This window comes from Penicillium riverlandense, assembly GCF_028828495.1.
Source record: "Penicillium riverlandense strain IBT 135883 chromosome Unknown utg000007l_segment0_segment0, whole genome shotgun sequence".
Classification (NCBI taxonomy): domain Eukaryota; kingdom Fungi; phylum Ascomycota; class Eurotiomycetes; order Eurotiales; family Aspergillaceae; genus Penicillium; species Penicillium riverlandense.
Window position 1 is genome coordinate 2,886,505 of NW_026643198.1, and position 21,455 is coordinate 2,907,959.

Sequence of the window (21,455 nt, forward strand, 5' to 3'; positions counted from 1 at the left end):
TCCTCTATTCTCTTCAAATCTTTTCAGTCCATTAATAGAATATTTGTTCACGGGAAAATTGTAACTGGAAATCGTAACTGCTGCCTTTTGAAAAGAGAGACGTTTACCTTAGCAAGTAAGCACATGACGTAGTCAATATAGGAGGGAAAACATCAAAAAGAGCGAATATAAACTGAAAATGGAGACCGAAGTCTTAGGGTCTGATAAATCAAGGCATACGCATGGGTACTTTTGCATAAGCCTCCGTTTTAACTGCAGGCATTTAACTAGATACTATATGCAGCTACTTGCGGCCTCCGTATGCCCTCCGGGCAAGCAGTTTCTTCTCCTTTTCCTGTCTCATATGTGTACTTCGTCATAGATACTACAACAACACCTTCTTCGGGTTTCTGATCCACCTACCTGAGGGCCGGTGAGGACAGATTAAGAATCAGATTTAACTGACAATTTAAAGCACGACATATTTTCAGCCAGATCAAACAGGCACTCGGAAAAGACCAGCATAAAACAACCGCATCATAGTCACCAACATCACATTCTAGCTTCGGTGCTTTGCGCAATTCGGGAACCTAAACTTTCGTCCACCCGTGAAAACATCTCGTAAGCCCGCTTTCTGACAGCTTCTTTCGCTCCACATAGATGGCCAGAAACATTAGAGATAAAATTGTCCTGCTGGCCGGTTTGTCGTCCCAGCACTTTCCAAAGTGCTGTAGCTTGCGCATAGTCTTCCTCCGTGACAGGTATCAAGTCCGACACCGCCGCACCAGTCCACTGCTCGTGTTCCTGGCTCGCACCCACAGAGCCCATTTGTAGGGGTCGGAACGAGGATGGGTAATTAGGGTTCGCACCATAGTTACCATTGACCGTCATCGAGCCGTCACGATGGTAAGGGTTGAACGCACGCAGAGGACAATTCACCGGAATTTGTTGGTAGTTGACACCCAGTCGATGACGATGGGTATCTGGGTAAGAGAACAGGCGGCCCTGGAGCATTGGGTCCGCAGATGGTTCGACGCCTGGAACAAGGTGCGACGGGGAAAATGCTACTTGTTCCATCTCCGCAAAATAGTTTTCCACATTGCGGTTCAGCGTCAATCGTCCGAATCGACGAAGTGGGACTTGATCGTGCGGCCAGACCTTAGTAAGGTCAAAAATGTTCCACCGGAAGACTTTCGCCTGCTCTGGGCTCAGCACCTGAACATAGCATGTCCACGATGGATACTCTCCGCGTTCAATCGAGTTGAAGAGATCTTGCGTGTGCCAGTCTGGGTTGACGCCTGCCTGTTTGACAGCTTCTTCGGCAGTCATATTCTTGCTACCTTGATCCGTCTTAGCGTGGATCTTGATGTAGTTGAATCCGCCATCCGGCTTAATCCACTTGAATGTATGACCCGAGTAGCCATTGATATGGCGGTACGAATAAGGTGTTCCACGATCGCTGAAGAGCTGCATCACTTGATGGATCGATTCTTGATTCGAGCACAGGAAGTCCCAAAACATTGTCGCATCTTTCAAGTTAGTTTGAGGGTTTCTCTTCTGCGTGTGGATGAACAGTGGGAATTTAGCCGGATCCCGAATGAAGAATATGGGCGTATGGTTGAAAACCCAATCCCAATTGCCCTCATCGGTGTAGAACTTGGTCGCAAATCCGCGAGGATCTCGCTCGCTATCGGCTGATCCTTTCTCGCCACCAACAGTCGAGAAGCGAGTGACCAGCTTGGCCTTTTTGCCGACGGATTTGAGCATATCAATGATCGTCTATAACATAATCGTTGTTAAATAAAAAGCCAGTGGATTTACTGTAGGGGTTTAAGGGAGACACACGATGTCACTGATATCGTCCGTGACCTCAAACTCGCCATAGGCTCCAGCGCCCTTGGCATGGACTACACGCTCCGGGATTCTCTCCCGGTCGAAATGAGCCAGCGTGTCAATGAGGTGAAAATCCTGTAGAAGGATTGGACCATTTGGTCCGACCCTCATCGTGGCCTGTGGGTTCATTACCTGCAAGAAATTAGCATTTTGTTATCAATAAAAGGTACGCCAAGATTTGCCTACTTACCGGGCAGCCGTTTGAAGTTGTATAGGTTGGTCGTTCGGCATAACGGAAGGTATCTATCTAATTTGAGACGTATGCCTTGACTTTATCATTTTGGAAACTTACCTTTCACAGTGGTCATCTTGGTGGACTTGTACGGCTTGCACTGAGCGGTGAAGCGGCGAATTGATTTCATGTATAGAAGGACGAGGGCTGAATTGAACGTTGTTGAAAAGTATCAATTTGGCAGGGGATGACTCGACTTATATGCTAGAGGAAAATTCGTTCTGACATCATGATTCCAGCCCACTTCTGTGTCAATACAAGGGTCCTTTGTTATGGAATGGAGGGAACACTATTCCTCAATTTCTAGAGCGTCACCATTATTAATGAAAAACGTTCCACGGGTCCGTAACCAGCGCTAGTTTTTAATCAAGAAGAAACTTGGCCAGTGGTATTTTGCGTTGCTCAATGATGGTTACTTCGTGACAATTGGGCCGGGCTTTGCGTGGGAATCATTCTCTTCCCCGGAAGTATGCATTGCTGCTCTGGCCAGGATAAAAAGTGGGGTACTTTTTACGCCGTTATTTCCGTTCCATCTCAGTGTACTAGCAACTTACATCCCTATCCGGAGCCACGGGATTCATGGCTTGCTTTTTTGTCGAAAGAGATCTAGATAGCGAAAGGCTCATACAATGGCAAGTAAGTTTGATAGATTCCTGCTCGCCTTCATTCTGTTGCTTGATTGGCTTGGAGTTCGGAGTTCCCACTTGGAGCCAGTAATCTATTCCTCGTATCATTGGTGTAATTCTATCGGATGCGGGAACTCTATCAGTCAGTTCTCCGATCCGATCTGTTGAGGCACATGTCCGAGTGATAACCGGAGAGGGAGAGAAACGCGAAAATTTTCACAAAGACCGAGAGAGCCTTAGAGCCCTACCAGAAAAACGATGCTTACAAATGGTCACTAAGCTGCAGTAGGCCCGGCAGAGCTCGGGTGGTAGCAATTCTCAGTCATTGAATTACGTGGATCTTTGTCCGAGGGACAATAGGAAGTAGTTGACAAATAGCCCTTGGTCAAAGGCTATTACAACCGGGCCTAGAACTAAGGTTGACATCTATATAGTTAGCCGCATATGTACCTTTCCAAGGTTTGTATATTGCCTCTGCTAATCTTCCTTTCCCGGGTAGTCGCGTCAATCATTGAATTCCGTCGCCGACTCCGCCTCACAGACCATAATTGACCGACTTTACATTTCGTGGAATTCACTCAAATGGCTTCTCAACCACCTCAATGCACATCGCAGGAGCCGCCAGCCAAAAAAATGGTTTTCCTGCCTCAGATGACCAACTCTTTGCCTTCCACATCTACAGATTTCCGCCGAGTGATATGGACGGGCCTTTACTCGCAGGTTGTCTTGATGAATGTCCCGGTCGGAGGCGACATAGGCGAAGAGGTTTGTGGAGCTCACAAATTTGTATGCATGCAACTGACGCGTTTAAAACCCCCACATAGGTCCATTCGGTAGATCAGGTCTTGACGTTCACAGCAGGCAAAGGGCTCGCGATCGTGGCGGGAGAAGAGCGAGGCGTTGTGGCTGGAGATATGATTGTCGTACCTGCAGGTACACAACACCAGTTTATCAACGTTGGTACTGTGCCTTTGCTCCTGTATACTATATACTCCCCTGCGGAACATAGGCCTACTACGGTCCATAAGGACAAGGCTCAAGGAGACCGGGAGGAGGATGAAGGGATTGATGTTCCCCCTCAGTGGGCTCTTAGAAGCAAGGAGGAAAACAAGCTGCTTGAATAGTTTAAATGATTCAGGGACGAATGAATGCATTTCAATTTCTATCCCGGATCTACCAAAAAGCATCCCAGGTCTCACATGTAGTTTGAAGATAATTCAGCAATGTGAGGACAGTAAGTTTTCTGTGGGAGATGAATGGTTAAATAAACGAAGCGTAAAAATTCACGAATCATGCTCAACAGCAGCTTAGACTTGATATTGCAAATGAATTGACAGGAAATAATTTCAAATGTTCCAAATTTACTCTCTGGGGCACCCGAGGCTTCAATGGTCCCTGTCTGCACCGTTGCCGGCCATAAGACAGCCTCTAACTAGGAGGAGGCCTGAGTAACTTACTAATCCAAAGCTTGCCACCTTGCTCCCTGCCCGGACCACCCACCTTCCCACTGGGTTGAGGGAAACGTCCAGAGACCTGGGTATACGCTTCTCTGATGGCAGCACTGTCAAAACTGATCACTCAGACCATGTCTGGGCCGCAGTAAGCATGTTCCTCTTGCCTGTCAGCTTACTTCCAGAAATCGCGTCAGTGCTTAGCCATGATACCATTCTCTACTGCCGCCTCAACGAGGAGAAATGGAAAACCCCCTTCGTGTGAACCTTGTCGCACTCAGAAAGTGCGATGTGACCACGCACTTCCCGTGTGTGGTAGATGCTACTCACGCGGAATCGCCAAGGACTGCACTTATCACCCCGCACCTTTAACTAAGCAAGCGGGTGCTCAAGGGAGGTAGGATCGCTATTGAGTTATTCGTTCGCAGTCTGTTCTTATGTGTCGGGTTGGCTAACTCGGGCCTGGCTCTAGCTCTCATGATTTGCATCATGAGCCGGCATCCCCGCTTGTTTTCACCAATTATAAAGCGTTATTTGATGAAAATAGATCATTGCTTCAGGGTCTTCTGCTCGATGAGACCTCAATCCTATCAGACGACCCAGCAGTTCCAAGAGCTGAGGATATCTTGTCTGGCTCCAAGATCCTGCTCTTCCTTCAAAGCTCAAGTGTCTTTATACAATTAGTAGACTTCTACTACCAGCAAAGCCAGGTTCCTATCCTTCCCCACATCATGGCTCGGTCTATTTGCTCTTCAGCACACAATGTGCTTGGTGCTTCGTCGGTCACTGATCCGCTTTCACAAGGGGTCCAGGTTGTCGCAAACAGAATATGCTTCCAGTCTTGTCGGAAGTTGACCATAGGCGAGAAAATGACAATGCAAAACTACTGCTCACAATTCACCGGCAATAGTTTGCGATGGGAATCAGTCGGGAATATATTTGCCATTGCTGGTATATGCCTTATGTCACTGGAAGATGCGGATCCCTTATTGCTGGACGACAATGGCAACCTTTGGGCCAAGACCACGCTTGCACATCAGCTTATAGATGCTTGCGACAAATGCGCAACGCTTTGCATACACTCTTCGCAGGCGGCAAGTGAAGTATCAGCTGCTTTCCTGTGCAATAATATACAGCTCTTGACCATGGTGCTTGGAGACGGGAACCAGCGCGTATGGGATCGCCTTACGGAACTTTCCGGACTTGTATACAGCGGGGAACTTCACCTGGATCGGAACACCCACCCAATCTTTCTCCGGCAGTGGAGAAGGAGAATTTTTGCGGCTGCCTTTTTCATCGATAAAGCGGTATCTACCTTCATCGGAAGGCCACCTCTCATTAACTGGCGGTACTGTGACATGACCCCTCCGCAGGATGTCAGTGATGAAGACTTGGTCTCTCTGGAAGGAAGATCAGCCGAGCCTCAGTGGAATCAGCATGGCTGGCGCATACCAAGCCGCTTGAGTCCATGCTCATTCATCCGTCTGCGCTTCATGATCTCGGCTCTACGATCGGAAATTTTGGAGGTTTGCATGGGGATGAATAGCTCCGATGTCGAGCAGCGAGCAAGGTGAGTCCTCATTCGCTACCGAAATCGCATTTTCTCAACTAGTATGTGCAGAGAATTGTTACGTAGAGTAGTGGCCTTTCCAGAAAAGGTCCCGTCTTATATGCGATTCGATACAGTCGCCGAGTCGCAGAACCCCCAAGGCATGACAAACCACGATCGCATGGTTCTCCTAGCGCATCTCGATATGAAGTACAACAGCTTTCTTCTCCAGCGATCTATCCTGAAAAGAACGAACACGGGCCTCAGGGCCCTGTTACAGTCTTGCGAGGAAATTTTAACGGCTATATCCAAAATTTGCAAAGAATACGAGAATATTTCTGCTCTTAAGAATGACTTTTCCTGGGCTGTATGTGGCGTCCCCTCCTATCTTCCCCTTCACGAGCCGGTGGATGACACAGAGATAGGTTTTGTTTTACGGCTTGCCCTGTGCTGGCTTGATTGCATTTGAATTGGTCAAAGGCCCTCCACACCATGGCTTGTCCCGACTCATTCCCCTTCTGAGTGTTTTTGCATCCTCTCTTCGGTGGATAGCTCCGCTCAACTATGGAAACTACACAATTTGTCGGCAAGCGGAGTTTCAACTTAGCCGTATCCTCGATGCTGCTATTGAGCGTCAGTTCACCTCGGAGGATCCTGTTCACTTTGCCAATCAGCTTGCTGTTGCCGATTCTTCCGCGCTGCAGTTTCTACCCCTAGACTCTTTGGACTTCTTGGATCCTGCGGTTCTCTCAAACCAACAGGAAGAGTTTTCAAGCATCGACATATTTTGAATTATTTCTTAGCCTATTCAGCTACATTCACATGATAAGAAGTCACCGTCTTTCTTTAGTCATACTGATGGAATCTTCACTTCATCAATTCGAGGGCAGCACCATTCCGAGCTGACCAGGGGCTGCTTCAACAAATCCATTTTTGTGGTACAACCTTCGCCCCGCCTCATCTGCAAACAGTGAGATGTAAGGCTTACCATCCTGAGCTGCACCTTTTGAGATCTTCCACAGAAGCGTCTTCAAGATCGCGTCCCCAAGCCCTTTCCGTTGGTGGCCCGGGTGAACTGCCATATCCGCAATATGGAAATACCATCCACCATCGCCAATGATACGTCCCATTCCAACGACCTTCTTGTCTTTTTCACTGGTAACGAAGCACCCGTACCAGCTTCCGTTGGGAACCTCAGTTGCTTGCGCAATGGTTTTGGGAGAGAGGCCGGCGACGGAGCGGAGATTGAGATAGTCCGACACAGAAGGGTGTCCGTCATGGAAGATGTAGCCAGATGGCATGGTCGAGGAGGGATTCATATTCGGTAGAACGTGTTTAAAGCCGGTGGGCAAAGATTGGAGAGATGTTCAGGAAAACTTCCCATGGATATCGAACGAGGGGTTTTGCGAGAGGGTAGGCCCTTGAAAGATCATCGCGGGTGATATGCATATGAGTGGGTACTCCGAACTCCGGAATGGTATCCACAGACACGAGAGTCACACTTGCAAAGTTGGCCAGATTTTGTACTGTAAAAATATTATGTATCCAAAACAAAACAAAGGAGGGGAAAAAAGTTCATATCAACAATATGTAACATGTCAATTGAATCTTTACAACCCTTTACACATTGAGGCTGAATTGGTCAATCCGCGGCATTCAGAATTGCAGGGATTCCTGCCCAGGAAAAGCGCTCGGTATATACGACTAAGTACTACATGATACAGCGCACGATGCAAGATCCACGTGGATTCAATGCTACATGGCCACCAAGGCCCTCGGAGGTACGCAAGAGTTCAAACCCGTGACTGGGAATTCCCTTCACTTGGCTTTGGTGCACTCATGTGCCTCCCCCCGTCTCCAGGTCCCTCGTGTACTCCACAACGACCTCGGTATGCTCAGCCAAGCCTCGCTCCTTCATGTCACGAAGATGCTCCTTGGCCTGGGTGCTCGCGGCCGTACCGCCGACTTTGGCATCTTCGCCGTCGAACAACTTGGCGATCTCCTCCAATGGCACACCCTGTACTCCGTCAGCGATTTCCGTAACTATCGATCATGCTCTTTATGTGGGGTCCTCTTTACCTTTGTCTCGACCCATAGGAAGTACACTACGATGAACTCAACACACAGCCATATGCAGTAAAACTTTTTGATACCATCTTGTTAGGGTCCAGTACCTGTGGTTTCAAATCTACGGGGAGGGCTTACGATGTAGAATTTCCATCCTGCATTCTGAATACCGACCGGGTTGACATATTGGTTGACAACTATCATCGTTAGGATGTGTAGATGTCAAGCGTTTGGGTGGAATGCAATTACCATTGGAAGAAATGCCAAAAAAGGTGAGCTGCAGTCCCTTGGCTCGGAGCTCATAAGGGAGAATTTCGACTGGGTACGCAACGACGAGGCCTTGCCTAAACTTGGGTCAGTATTCTTTGGATTTCATGTTTTGCGTCAGGAAAACTGACCAGCCACAGTTGAAGGCCGTATAGAAGAAGAAGATCATGACGATAACGCCTTTCGCCATCCCAGAGTTCTCATTCTGCACATACAAGGCCGAAAAGACGGTCCACAAGGTGAAGATAACGATCATAGAGCCGGTACTAAAAAGCACCATGGGACGTCTTCCAATGCGATCGATATTGAACGCTGCCCATATGGCCACGATGAAGTTCCAAATCTGGAGACCACCATTTAGACCGGCCTGTTCGTTGCTATTTGAAATGCCGATGGTGTCAAGAACTGGGACGAGATAATAGCTGATCAGGCCATTGCCACACCACTGCGAGAAGAAGCCTTGAAGGTAGCAGATAAGAGCTCGCTTGCGATTTCCGGGGGTGCGAAGGAGTTCTGCCCAGCCACGCTGGCTGTACTCCTTCTCGAGCGCGATGGTCTCCTTTATCTCGAGGAATTCAGCGGCGACGAAATCGGTCATTACACCTTCACCGTGGTATTTCTTTAGAATCCTCAACGCCTCGTCATGACGATCCTTATTAATGAGGTAGCGGGGCGACTGGTGAATTGATCAGTGCGAGGTCCTATGATGCCTTTTCGTAACAAATGACGTACTTCGGGCACAAACCAAATCATGGTGATTTGGATGATGGCAGCTGCTCCCTGAAGAAGCGAAGGAATCCTCCACGCCCAGGATGAGTTGATGTTACTGGCATACGGATCAGCACCGACCAGGATATGAGCTGAAAATGTGTATCCGGGAAGTATACATAGTGCCAAAGGTCACCCAAGCTGCAATGATGCTTCCAAAATACCTGTGACCGGGGAGTCAGCATCCAGAAGTATATGTGAGGTTTGCAATCATATCACATACCAGTTGGCATTGTACATAGCCGTAATACGAGCCCGATGCTGGGTATGTGCCAGCTCCGTCACGAGCAGGGGACAGTTGCTCTGGGAAATAGTTACTGATTCAAGGTTAGAAAGAAGCCGGAGAAGGAGTAAGCGCTCTATGTATACATACCTCCCATCCCGAGGAGGACACGGGCAATGACGAACATAGGAACTGTGGTACATGTCAGCCAAACAGCCGGCCCGGCGACAGTCTCCATAATGGCGCTTACAGTTCTGCGAAGCGGCTTGAAGGATGGTGCCGATTATGGTGACAACGTTGCCACACACAATACCCCAGCGACGACCTATCTTATCCGCGAAGTAGGCGCCCCAGGGGAAAGGGATGACTGCAGCGAGTGCACCAATGGCGAATGACAAGTTGTAGAAGGCGAGTAATGAGCCACGAGGGTGGCCGAAGAAATTCTGCCATTGCGTGCTGGTCTGAAGCGCGTTCATCATGCTACCATCGTAGCCCTCAGCCCAAGATCCGACCAAAGGGATGAGGAGCAAGAGGTAAAGGTTGCGCAGGTTCTTGCGTTTCCACCAGGTGACCTAGGAGAGAGTCTGTCAGGGATTCTAAAGAGTTATTATGCGGCGGGTCGATGTTTGACGCACCTTGGGGAACTCTCGTCCGCCGAGAGTTATGCAGTTCGGCTCTGGCCGGTTGAAGTATGACGCTGGGCACATGTCGACGAGAGGGAATGGCCTGGCTCGAGTACGGTGGGGTGGGTGTAACAGATCGATGTCAATTCACCGCGAGGATGTGGGCCGACGACCCCATATTTATAGACATGAGAAGTATGCATATACAGATTCTGGGGACATTCTAATAGGTTTTAAAAGCTTGAATCCAGAAATCCGGAGGCCAAAGCAAGGGTGGATTACCGACTCGTCGAAAGGGATAGGTTTAGCGACGCGGGGTCTCAGGCGATAAAATTGGCCGCGGGGGAACGAACCATGTGCGCAACTAGAAATATCCATCTCCGTAGAGACTAGTCTATACTTTGGGGGTTGTTGGGAGATCTCCTGATGAGGGGGGAGAAAGCATGTGGCGCCTGAGGTAGATCGTAAAGCATCCTAGTATGTATGGGGCAGAATGTGAATGTGCCGACCAAAATGTGGGCAAACTATGCCGCTAGACCAAAAGTGCCAAAGGCAGCATTTCAGCTCTTCCGGTAATTTCCACGGTTGACAGAATGGGTAAAGGGAGTGTGTGGTCTTTGGGGCTAATTGACGACAAACCCAAGAAGACGGTCCCCCCAGCCTGATCTCGATCGACGATCCGCATTCAAGCCCTCTCCCTCGGAGCCCCTAAAAGCAGCAACTGGCAGGTTTCCCGAATACCTCGCCAACTAACCCCAAATCGGGAGCAACGGCTACACCCAAAAGAGGCTTGGGTGCCGAGCATCTTGGAACACCACTTAGGCTCGCTGATACTCCCAAGTATATGTAAGAGCAAGTTATCCTCCAGCAGTATGCCCCGTCCACCGTCACCCAGGACCTGCTCCCCGACGCCCTATCACAACACCCCTAGAGAGACAGACAGACCACCATGACGCGGCTTGTTGTCCACAGCACTTCGGCCGCGCAGGCTCGCTTGCGCCAGACCATCCATGATGGGTGGTCGTTCAGGGAGGCTGACTCGGAAGAGCCCTTCCGCTCCGTCTCGCAGTTCCCGACTGTCAATCACCTGGACCTGATGCACCATGGGCTGATCCCTGACCCAGCCAAGGACCTCAACGCCCGAAAGGTGCAGTGGGTCGGCGAGAGGGAATGGATCTATAGGACTACCTTCGACTTCGACAGCATTAGCTGTAGCGGGTCCTCGGATGTGCGCCACGTCCTCGTCTTCGAGGGCCTCGACACCCACTGCCGCATTAGCCTCAATGGTGAGCAGCTCTTGAGAACCAACAACATGTACTTGGAGTGGCGCATCGACGTGACGGACAAGATCCGAAATGGGCCCAACCACCTGGTGCTTCACTTTGAGTCCACGTTCCTTGTTGGCAAGGTGCGTTTCCAGTCGCTCGGGATATCGAGTTCATCCCCTGCACTAAAACATAGACCCAAACTGAGGATGGATATTTTAGAAACTCGAAACGGAACAGGGGTTCAAGAACAAATTCTGGAATGGTGATTCCTCTCGGATGAACACTCGCAAAGTGCCCTGCCACTACGGCTGGGACTGGTAAGCCCAACTCATTTCCAGCTTCACAACCAACCAAGGCTGACGGCTGCTAGGGGACCAACTCTTCTCACTGCGGGCCCCTGGAGACCCGTCTACCTCGAGTCCTTCGTAACTCGGATCTCTGATCTCGGGATCGATGTCGAGGTGGCAGATACCCTTGACGTGGCCACCGTTACGGTAACGGTTGAACTGGAGGGTTCCAATGCCAGTAAAACAAGTTGGGTTGTCGAGCTGCTTGATCACCTGGGGAATAGCGTCGCGCGAGACTGGGTAGAGGCTGGCCAAAGCCACCGCTTTACCATCAAGAGCCCCAGTCTCTGGTATCCGGTCGGCTACGGTACGCAGCCCCTCTATACCGTGAGGGTCTCACTCGAAGGACAACTCGACGTCGTTTCCAAGAGCTGTGGGCTGCGCCTGGTGGAACTGGTCCAACGACCTATCGTGAATCAGAAGGGCCTGACCTTCTTTTTCCGCGTCAACAACATCCCGATTTACTCTCAGGGTACTGACTGGATCCCCCCTGATGTCTTCTTGCCACGCATGACACCGACGCGGTATGGCGAGTGGTTGAACTTGGCTGCCAAGGGCAACCAGAACATGATTCGTGTCTGGGGCGGCGGCATTTACGAGGACGACGTCTTCTACGACACTTGTGATGAGCTTGGCATCCTCATATGGCAGGACTACATGCTAGGATGCGGAGTCTACCCCTTCCACGATTACCTGCTCCAGTCCATCAAGGCTGAAGCCGAATACAACGTGCGTCGGATGCGCCATCACCCCTGCATAGTGATGTGGTGTGGTAACAACGAGGACTACATGTTCGCCGAGATCCACAACCTGGAGTACGACAAGAACGACGAAAATCCCGAGAACTGGATCAAGTCTACGTTCCCTGGGAGGTACTACTATGAAGTCACTCTCAAGGAGGTATCAGAGAGGCTGTCACCCCGTGTCCCCTACCACCTCTCCAGCCCCTATGGTGGCTCCTACTCCAACGACCCTCTCGTCGGCGACATCCACTCCTGGCAGGCCTGGATGGCTGACCAGCCACGCTACCCATATCAGGACTACGAGAAGCTGACCGGCCGGTTTGTCAGTGAGTTCGGGATGAAGTCCTTTCCCTGCGCGCGCACCGTCAGGGCACTGGTCTCCGACCCGGCGCAGCGGCACCCTCAGTCCACCACCATGGACGCCTGGCACATGGCTCCCGAAGACCAGCGCACCATTTCTATGTACCTGGTCGACAACCTGCGCCACGGTAACGATCTCGACTCTTACAGCTGGGCAACTCAGCTCATCCAGGCCGAGTCGTCCGACTATAGCTCGCGAGCCTTTCGCCGGCTTTGGCGCGGGCCCGGCAGCGAAGGCTGCGCAGGGTGCCTGATCTGGCAGCTCAACGACTGCTTCCCTGCCGTCAGCTGGTCGCTGGTCGATAGCATGCTGCGCCCGAAGCTGGCCTACTACGTCACCAAACGTAATTATGCTCCGCTGCTGGTTGGTGCAACCCGGCGCGTCGCCAAGATGCCGGCCAACGAATTTACCCATGTCGACATTGAGCAGGAAACGTACGTGGAGCTGTGGGCATCCAACCTCTCTCTCCAGCCCGTTGATGCCCTCCTCGAAGTGTCGTACGTGGCCATCCAGGGAGGCGAGCAGGTCCACACCAGCACCACAGCAGCGACACTCCAGCCCAACCGCTCGACCGAGCTGGGCAAGGAAACATTCCCAGCCGCCCACCAGGATGGTGCCACGGCCCTGGTTGTGCACACCCGACTGCTGGAGCGCACCTCGAAGCGCGTCCTGGCGCGGTACACTGAGTTCCCGCAGCCTCTGCGCCATCACGACTTTAGTGGCGCCGCGGTATCGGTGCGGCCGGTGGGGCCTCTATCGTGGGTTGTGAGCGTCAGTGGTGGTGTGGCGAAGGCGATAGAGCTGATCGTCGATGCGGACGATGATCGCCTTGCCGACAGTTGCGCTTTTAGTGACAACTGTCTCGACCTCGTGCCGGGGGATGAACAGCTAATCACTGTGCAGGTTGCGGATGGGATGAAGCTGCCCGTGAAAGGATTGACCTTGAGGGAGAAGCATTACAGCGCATAGGTAGACCTGTTTTTTCAGCTACCCTGGAGGTAGGCATTCTTCATGTGATGTTGGATAGGAGTATCAGATGCTGGGTGGTTTCAAGACCGCTTGATCCGTGAAGACCTCTGTATGTGTTATCTTTAACGACGGATGATAGAGTGAAACACAAGACACGACCGACATCCCTTTTTGCCTTAGCCCTTTCACGTGTGGTTATTCCATCCTATGTTTCTTTAAGCCCTATTATTTACTCACTACATTGATGCATTCCACTTATAATCTGTACAGAGTGCTACAGTAAAGAGCCAAAAGTAAAGGACTAAATGAGCCTGGTAGGGGATTGCCTGTACAAGCATCGGAAAAGGTGAATTCGGCGAATATATGTAGCCATGAACTTGGTCGGATTTGTGATGCTGGCGGGACAAATTGGTCAGGGAGGTGAGGAAGTTGGGTCGATATGCTGTGCGCTCTCGGAGTAGTGGGAGACATCTTTCAGAGAGGAAATACGCCAGAAGTGGAGGTTTCAAGAGTCCGAATCCGAGGATGCAATCTCAATGAAGTACAAGGGTTAGTGGTAGTCGAACAACTTTCTTTTCAAGATAACCCAGCCTTCGGCGGTCAAAAAGGCAATTTAGACATGGCCTACACCTCTTCCCAGTGCCACTGTTTGAGCAGCTGCTGGACGCGGTATTCAGTCTCCCAGCCTAGGTCATAGTTCACCCGGCGGAGAATGTCGACGGCCATGCGTTTTTCACCGTCTTCGGTAAGGCATTGAGCAGCTATGAAGATGGTCTGGGTCTGATGAAGCATGATGGAGGTAAACGGCGAGGACAGAGCGATTCCAAAGATCTCGCGGCTGCGATAGCGAAGTTCGGCCAAAGTTGCGCGACGGATGTCCATGAAATCAAAGACTGCGCCGCTGCGGAAAGCTGCGTCACCGGACTGGGGCTTGTGGACCAGGAGAAGCAAGCGGGCTAGGTGATAGGTTTGCATCGTCGAGCCGCACATAGCGCTGGTAAACCATATTTCGGGTATCGTTACAGGCCTGAGTGGACTAGACTCGGTGGCTGGCTCGGTCGCTGTCCGCTCAATCCGGGCGCAAGGCTGGAAAGAGTCAGGCAGGCCGTCGTACCAAACGTCTAGTTCGTGGCTGATTGCCTTCCACCTTTCCGCTAGTACCAGGTGATTGTGGTCTTGTGAACTTGGAGATCCACCAGTCCCACTGTCAAGGTGAAAATTGTTTGGCTGGTGCTGGTTGCGGGATTCCTTGGCCGCGGAAATGTAGTTGAAGACTTTTGATAGAATCCAGATGAGAGCATTCGATATCATGTCATCTTTCATCGCGCCCTCTCTATCACCATTTGAAGGGAGAACAAACCCTTGGTCATCTAGTTGTAGTCCTGCTGATCTCCACACATGGAGGTCCTCGATATCCAGCCTGGTCTTCACCTCAAGGATGTCTTGAACGTGCGTTAGCATAGACGAACGGTAGGCTGATGGTGGCCCGAAAACGTACATGCCGCGTAGACATCCTGACGGAAAAAGTTCCAGAAAATAGCTTTCCGAGCCTTAGACGGACGGGAGGCTATTATTGAAGAAACTCCAGTCTGCTGGAGTTCTAGGACAAGCATTGTTCCGCTCAGATGGCGGGCCCACTCAGCATCAGATGCACTCATGAACTCATAATTGCAGAGAATTGCCATAGCTGCAAGTGTTTCATCGCCAAATGGAGAGTATTTTTCGGGTTGACTTATCGATTGCATATCGCTCATATATGTCGGGGTCACCTGTTGTCCGAGAGACCCATCTGGGTCTTGGGTATGTCGCAGTGTGTCTCGCAGGAGATTAATCGCCTGGGCGTAGTATTTTGCACCATACCAAGCCCAGTCCACAGAATAATGGTTGGGCCAGGTGGTGGTAGTTTTCACGTCTGAATGCCGTACAGGCGCTCGAGGACAGTCAGTTTTCTGCCTGGTTCTGCTGAGGTGCTTAGCTGCGTAGGCGCAAGCAGCATACTTGAGAAGAGGGTGCGTCAAGGCTTTCATAGGAACTTCAGTTTCGAAATATGAGTCTAGGAAGTATAAATCTAGCCTGTGGGGGATTTTAGCAGATAGGAGACCACTATTGGATAGGCTTCTGTAATACCACTTGCCGGGCTGCTCCGAGAAATGCCTCAGGAGAAACGAAACCTCTGGATCCGTCTGAACTGGTGAATCCTTTTGCAGCGTACACGATTGAGATCGAGGGTAGTTGTCGGTTAGCTCCGGACTCTCTGGACTGATTTTAGCCGACATGGGATTGAGAATGAAGTCTATGTTGCCGGATGGCCATATATCGGGAGCGACGGCCGACGCAGTCGAGTGTGTCGCATGGTCAGGAGAGCCGCCAAGGGCCACCGCCGCCATCACGTTGTTCCGAGCAGAGAGAGGGCTCGAGTTAGCTAGTGATATCGCGGGCACTGGAGAGGAACAACTGTCCACTGGGACTTGGAATTCATGACCCTCCCACTCATCATGGGTTGGCTGCTGGACGGGAGAGCTAACGTCGATGACCGTCGATTTCTCGCGTGTCGTGTGTGGGTTGCCGGAGCCAGCAGGATCCTCGGCTACAAAGATGACTTGGACAGAGAGTCAGCACCAAGCCATCGTGCTGTTCATCAAACTGACCTTGCTGTGGGATAGATAGCCAGGTATTTGAGCAGCTAAAACTCCTTCTGTCAGAGTAGTACCGCATCAGGGCATCGGGCCTGCGGGTCAGCGACGAGTTTTGCTCGTGACGAAAGACGATTTCGCTGAGCTCGCAGACTCTGCGAGCCTTCCGACATTGGCCGCATACTGGCTTGGTCTCGTCGCACTTGAGCTTACGGCGGCGGCAGGTCCTGCTACACATAATCGTCAGTGAGGCTGGGAATAACAGGCGCTTCGGCTTGAGCTTACCATCCGGAAACCGATCTCATCTGTTTGTGGGTTGGCGGCGGACGGATCAATTAGTCGTTCTTCTGCTACGCCAACAGCACCTTCGCCAGCAACTGCTCGCTCTGCACTCTGCCAGCTCTAAGGTAGATAGTTGTTGAAGCAGGCAAAACACCCGACATAGGGGAAAAGGTGAAATGAGGTTATTGGTCCCTTGCAAGTGCGATTGCAATGCGGGGTGATACCTGGCGGAGGCAGTGACCCACAAAATGCTGAGAGCCTTGAGTCGGCACCCCGATTTTCTCCATCGAGGACCCCCACGCTGGTGGCTTCTGGCCCCGCACGCCAAATTCCGAACCCCACAGCCAATAGTGTATGTCAGTAGGGGTGTTGTAACCAACGAAATCGGTTCGCGAGCACGACAAGCGACCATATATGATTATGCTTCCGCATCAGGTATACTCGACTTCGAATGTCAAAAGAGCAAATTCACAATTTTCAGGCTCCAGCTCGGCACCAAAAGTAAGATAGATCTCTTACTGTATTCTAATCAGGGAAGTTGCTGATAAAACAAGCCATCGCAATTGACAACCATCGACGCCTCTCAAATAAGGTTGTTCCTTTCTCCAAGCGCCGCGTTAGGCGTTTGTACAGACAGATACGTAAGAGCCAGTTCCCGTGTCAGATCCGAGTTGGAGCACGAAAGAGGCATAATAGCAGCCCAGGCCATTCAACCGGGACAGGCTATTTAAGACTATGGAATGGCAGATCTGGAGCAAGGATTCGCACTGTAGGGCCGTCAGGAAACCTGGATGGCCGCGAGCTTCCCTAAAACAACATGTCTTTGACGCAGAACTCTTAGGCGGTCCACAGGCCCTAAGGCTTTCAAGAGAACGGAAAGACAGGACCACGAAACCGATCTTCTACTGACGGAGCTACATAGCACTCTCTATATTGACGTGGGTGGAATGAGCTGAACGATGCATCCGATTAGCATGAAGACTTGGGCAGACTGACCACGTATCTCCCACGAAAGGACGTGGAACTGGGAATGAACTTCATTGTACATATCGCTCTCTCTTTGCTTCGCACAGTAAGTTGAACAGACTTAAATGAGCATATAATAAGATTGAGGAGGTCCTCAGAAGCACACGGTAGGCTCGGACCAAGCTCTCCACGGTGAATTTTTCTAGAAGCCACCTGCTGGTCAATAAGATCCGCTGGGTATTACGAACGAAGAGCCCCGCTAAATAGTCGACCGCCTTAGGGCCACCGCTCGGCCTTCGTGGCCTAAAATGTAGTTAAGCGGTTCTTAGGAACCACAAAGAACTACCAAATATATCTAAAAAGAAACGTTGGTGGGTTACCAGAGTGGAGGGAAAGGGCAGATGCGAATTATATATAGTATGGCTCTACAATCAACAGCTTACTTGCCCTACCTTATCACCATCTAAAACCATCTATATACAGGTCGGTGCTTCTATCGAACCTTTAATGTTCCTTTTCCACATTTTGCGTATCTCTTTTTCTCCACAATGATCGTCCTCCGGATCTTCAACATCCATCTGATGTAACCGCGCTACCGACAGGAATACCCGCGATCGCCCATACCACACCAGATGGAGATGCAGTATGGAGCGCGGAATATTGTTGTCCATCGGGCTGTATTCCCTGAATCATTAAATCCGGATCAATACCCCGCCGTCCCTTAAATCAGCCACTACCCCGTAAACCGTGATGGGCACTAAATGATGTGGTCAGCCCTAAGCACCAACAAACAAACCAGGCGGCAATGCAATGTGTGACGGTGGAGAGCCGCAGTGCATCACGCCTCACTCTTTGGCGCCGCCCGATTGGAGCTGGCTGGCTTTAAAAGCTGCTGCTGCCTTCTGTCTTTCGTTGGGTTTCGCTCAGTCTTTCTTCTTTTCTTTTGATCTCAGTACATACTTATTTCCTTGAATACTCTCGTTTCCCATCACACCCCGCTGATCAACTACCCACCATGGCTGACAACATCACGGCCGACACCACCAAGGATGATGCTGACTCCAAGGACACCACAGCGGTCCAGCCCATCTCCGACCCAACAGCGAAAGACCCAAAACCCCCAGACACGGCCAAGGCACCCGCGTGCAAGAAGCACGGCGCCGAACCTGACAAACGATCCAAAAAGAAAAAGAAAGCTCCCGAGACCAGCGACAGCTCCTCGGACTCAAGCCCCTCATCGGACTCCTCCTCAGAGACCTCAGCCTCCGAATGCACCAGTGGCAATGAACTGGACCGCCGTAAGCGACACCGCCAGCGAACTCGCGCGCGGGCGAGACGCGCGATGAAGAACCGGCGCAGAACAAAGAAGCGGTCGCGCAGGTCGGATTCTGATTCGGACGCCTCCTCGCCCTCCGACTCCGAAGATGCGGGCGATTCAGACCCCCATATGTTCTCGTCCACGGATGAGAAGGCCGTGCGCAAGCTGATGGCCCAGCTCCAGCTCAACACCCTTCGGTTCAAGGGTCGCCCTAGGCGGTTCAACCAGCAGGTCTCGGATGACTTGAGTATCTCCGATCCGCTGGGTGACGCGCGGCAGAAGCGGAAGAAGAAAAAGACGGCTTCGAAGGTGGCTTTCAAGCGGGTTGACCAGCGTATGTTTACATTGGTTTTCCCTTCCTACGAATAACATGCTAATAATATGTGTCAGTTTGGGACAATACGATCCACAAGTACAAACTGACCGAGACGGTGGACGATCTCGACGCAGATGAATGGGACCAGTACATCTTCACAGTGCGCCGCCAATTCAACTGGGAGAACAAGTACCAGGAGACGGTGGTCGACATCAAGAGCAAGCCGCTGCGTGATGCACTGGGCAAGGTCATGGATGGGGTCAAGGGTGTGAGTATGGTGGAGGAGCCCGCAGTGGTGGATCCCAACATGCTATTCTTGTATCTGGAAGAGACGCGCCAGTACATGAAAGATCTCAAGCGGCAGGCCAAGACCGAGCGCAAGAAGAAGTCCCGCAAGGCGGCGGCGAGCAAAGCGGCGCATCTGCGCGTGCTGGTCAAATACTTGGATACCGACTATGCCGACACCAAGAAGACGCTGTATCCGCTCCTGGAGAATAACACCATCACGTTTGATCTGCTGTGGGCTCTATACAAGCCCAACACCATTGCCTACACGCCGACATATGGCAACACGGATGAGCCTCGTGCCTTTAAGATCGAGTATGCGATCAAGGAGAGCTCATTCATGAGGGGCGTATGGTACAGCGTCGAGGGCCGCTACCTCGAGTATGACGGCAAGGATTTCGGGTTTGGGACCATGTCCGCGGAAGTGGACTCGTTCAAGGGCGCTCGCAAGATCACCAGTCTCGCATGCTACCCGCTGCAGTATCACCGCGACCCCCAGGCGCTGCGAGCGCGTCTGATCGACCGCGGCAAGCGGTTTGTCTCGCTGCGCGGCATGAACTACTGCTTCCACAAGGGCATGGCTTTCTACAAGAAGAAGCGCTCGTTCATCGTCAAGGTCAACATCAACGGCCGCGTGATGATCGACCCAGCCATCCACCGCCGCATCAACCCCAACTACCTGATCAGCACGGTGCGGCCCAAAGACCCGGATCTGCTGGACCCGTCAGAGGTGGGACTTAGTGATGCTGAAGACGACGACAGCGAGAACGGCTGCTGCTGCGGTGGACACGGTTCGGACTCCGACTCTGACAACAACGGCAGCGGGGCTTCAGATCGCCCACGCACCAAGTACAAGGTCGTCGAAGACAAGGGTGGCACGGCGATGGTGGTCGAGGTCGCGGTCGATGAGAACGGCAACGAGATCGAACGCGAGAAGATGGACCGCATCGAGGACGCAGACGGCGAGCCCGCCAATACAACCGAACGCGCCTTCACCGAGGAGGAATTGCTGATCGCCAGCCCCGTCGTGCTGGGCTTTGCATTCAGCGAGAAGCTGTGGCTGGAATTCAGCATCTCGGGCATCAGTGATATCGAATGGGACGGCGATGCATTCGACTCGCTCGTGCTCCCCGCCAACCAGAAGTCTATCGTGAAGGCCCTGGTCGAATCGCACACCTTCCACGCCGCCGAGAACATCGACGATGTCATCCAGGGTAAAGGCAAAGGCCTAGTTGCAGTACTCCACGGGCCACCAGGCACAGGCAAAACCCTCACAGCAGAGGGCATCGCCGAGCTCCTCCGACGACCACTATACATGGTCTCGGCGGGCGAACTAGGCACGGACTCGCGCACGCTCGAAGCAGAACTGAACAAGATCCTGGACATCGCCCACTCATGGGGCGCGGTGCTTCTCCTCGACGAGGCGGATGTCTTCCTTGAGAAACGCACCATCCATGATATCCACCGCAACGCGCTCGTCAGCATCTTCCTGCGTCTGCTGGAATACTTTCAGGGCATACTGTTCTTGACTACGAACCGTGTCGAGACCTTCGATGATGCGTTCCAGTCTCGTATCCATGTCGCTCTGCGCTACGGCGACCTGACGACCAAGGCGAAGCGCAGTATCTGGAAGATGTTCCTGGAACGCGTGCGTGCTATCGAGGGTGTGCGCACGGCGACGTTCTCGGAGGACGATTATGATATGTTGGCCAGGCATAATTTGAATGGACGCCAGGTGGGCTTTTTTTCACTCTTCCTTCTCCTTCTCCTTTGCTCCCTATGCTCTATGTCAATTTCTCTGACGATTGAAACAGATCAAAAACTCCGTCCGCACAGCACAAGCCCTCGCCGTCAACGAACGCTCCCCCCTGTCAATGGCCCACATCAGGAGCGTTCTCGAAGTCGCCGAAACCTTTGATCAGGATCTGCGCGGTGGGACTGGATATTTAGATGCCATGCGGAGCTACACTTAAGTCTGCTTGTCTGCATGTCTGGCCTACCCATCTGATCACAGTTTACGCAATTCTACTGCACAGTACGCAGGCGTGGAAGGAAGGGTACCGGACACTGGATTTAGAGCTTTTTCGAGAGAGAGAGAGAGAGATACGACTGACTTTGCTTTGCTATTTACCTTGTTTACCCTCCGACGATCTGATGATGACACACAGACTGGTCTTTCCTTCTTTTCAGGCCCTGATATGAATCCTTTTCTATTTGCATCGGAGTATCTCGATTTTCTTTGCTTATTTTCTCCCTCGTTCTTTCCTTCGGTTTGGCGAATACTGGACG

The 21,455-nt window shown here is 51.6% G+C and overlaps 8 protein-coding genes across 8 annotated transcripts; 4 read left to right on the plus strand and 4 right to left on the minus strand.

Moving 5' to 3' along the window:
- Nucleotides 1-537: 537 nt before the first annotated feature.
- Nucleotides 538-2,119, minus strand: N7474_008751 (catalase; the record flags this gene model as incomplete). The annotated part of the gene is made up of 3 exons (XM_057200161.1): nt 538-1,758; nt 1,825-2,004; nt 2,063-2,119. Coding segments are annotated over 3 exons (1,458 nt in total), but the record flags the coding sequence as incomplete, so codon positions are not given.
- Nucleotides 2,120-3,312: 1,193 nt separating this feature from the next.
- N7474_008752 (cupin domain-containing protein) lies at nt 3,313-3,854 on the plus strand (the record flags this gene model as incomplete). Its single annotated transcript, XM_057200162.1, has 2 exons — nt 3,313-3,495; nt 3,555-3,854. 2 exons carry the CDS (start codon nt 3,313-3,315, stop codon nt 3,852-3,854), a joined length of 483 nt encoding a protein of 160 aa, XP_057050863.1.
- Nucleotides 3,855-4,387: 533 nt separating this feature from the next.
- N7474_008753 (C6 transcription factor) lies at nt 4,388-6,521 on the plus strand (the record flags this gene model as incomplete). Its single annotated transcript, XM_057200163.1, has 4 exons — nt 4,388-4,578; nt 4,654-5,751; nt 5,803-6,097; nt 6,156-6,521. 4 exons carry the CDS (start codon nt 4,388-4,390, stop codon nt 6,519-6,521), a joined length of 1,950 nt encoding a protein of 649 aa, XP_057050864.1.
- An 84-nt stretch (nt 6,522-6,605) lies between these two features.
- N7474_008754 (GNAT family N-acetyltransferase) lies at nt 6,606-7,031 on the minus strand (the record flags this gene model as incomplete). The annotated part of the gene is made up of 1 exon (XM_057200164.1): nt 6,606-7,031. One exon carries the CDS (start codon nt 7,029-7,031, stop codon nt 6,606-6,608), a length of 426 nt encoding a protein of 141 aa, XP_057050865.1.
- Nucleotides 7,032-7,567: 536 nt separating this feature from the next.
- Nucleotides 7,568-9,762, minus strand: N7474_008755 (hexose transporter protein; the record flags this gene model as incomplete). Its single annotated transcript, XM_057200165.1, has 10 exons — nt 7,568-7,747; nt 7,936-7,994; nt 8,047-8,141; nt 8,196-8,740; nt 8,797-8,890; nt 8,952-8,996; nt 9,056-9,149; nt 9,206-9,247; nt 9,306-9,627; nt 9,691-9,762. 10 exons carry the CDS (start codon nt 9,760-9,762, stop codon nt 7,568-7,570), a joined length of 1,548 nt encoding a protein of 515 aa, XP_057050866.1.
- An 865-nt stretch (nt 9,763-10,627) lies between these two features.
- N7474_008756 (beta-mannosidase) lies at nt 10,628-13,366 on the plus strand (the record flags this gene model as incomplete). Its single annotated transcript, XM_057200166.1, has 3 exons — nt 10,628-11,086; nt 11,166-11,263; nt 11,317-13,366. The coding sequence occupies 3 exons, from the start codon at nt 10,628-10,630 to the stop codon at nt 13,364-13,366; spliced, it is 2,607 nt and encodes an 868-aa protein (XP_057050867.1).
- Nucleotides 13,367-13,990: 624 nt separating this feature from the next.
- Nucleotides 13,991-16,237, minus strand: N7474_008757 (Zn(II)2Cys6 transcription factor; the record flags this gene model as incomplete). The annotated part of the gene is made up of 4 exons (XM_057200167.1): nt 13,991-14,808; nt 14,865-15,439; nt 15,494-15,965; nt 16,015-16,237. 4 exons carry the CDS (start codon nt 16,235-16,237, stop codon nt 13,991-13,993), a joined length of 2,088 nt encoding a protein of 695 aa, XP_057050868.1.
- A 2,025-nt stretch (nt 16,238-18,262) lies between these two features.
- On the plus strand, nt 18,263-21,139 carry N7474_008758 (ATP-binding protein; the record flags this gene model as incomplete). Its single annotated transcript, XM_057200168.1, has 3 exons — nt 18,263-18,899; nt 18,956-20,901; nt 20,981-21,139. The coding sequence occupies 3 exons, from the start codon at nt 18,263-18,265 to the stop codon at nt 21,137-21,139; spliced, it is 2,742 nt and encodes a 913-aa protein (XP_057050869.1).
- Between the last annotated feature and the right edge of the window lie 316 nt (nt 21,140-21,455).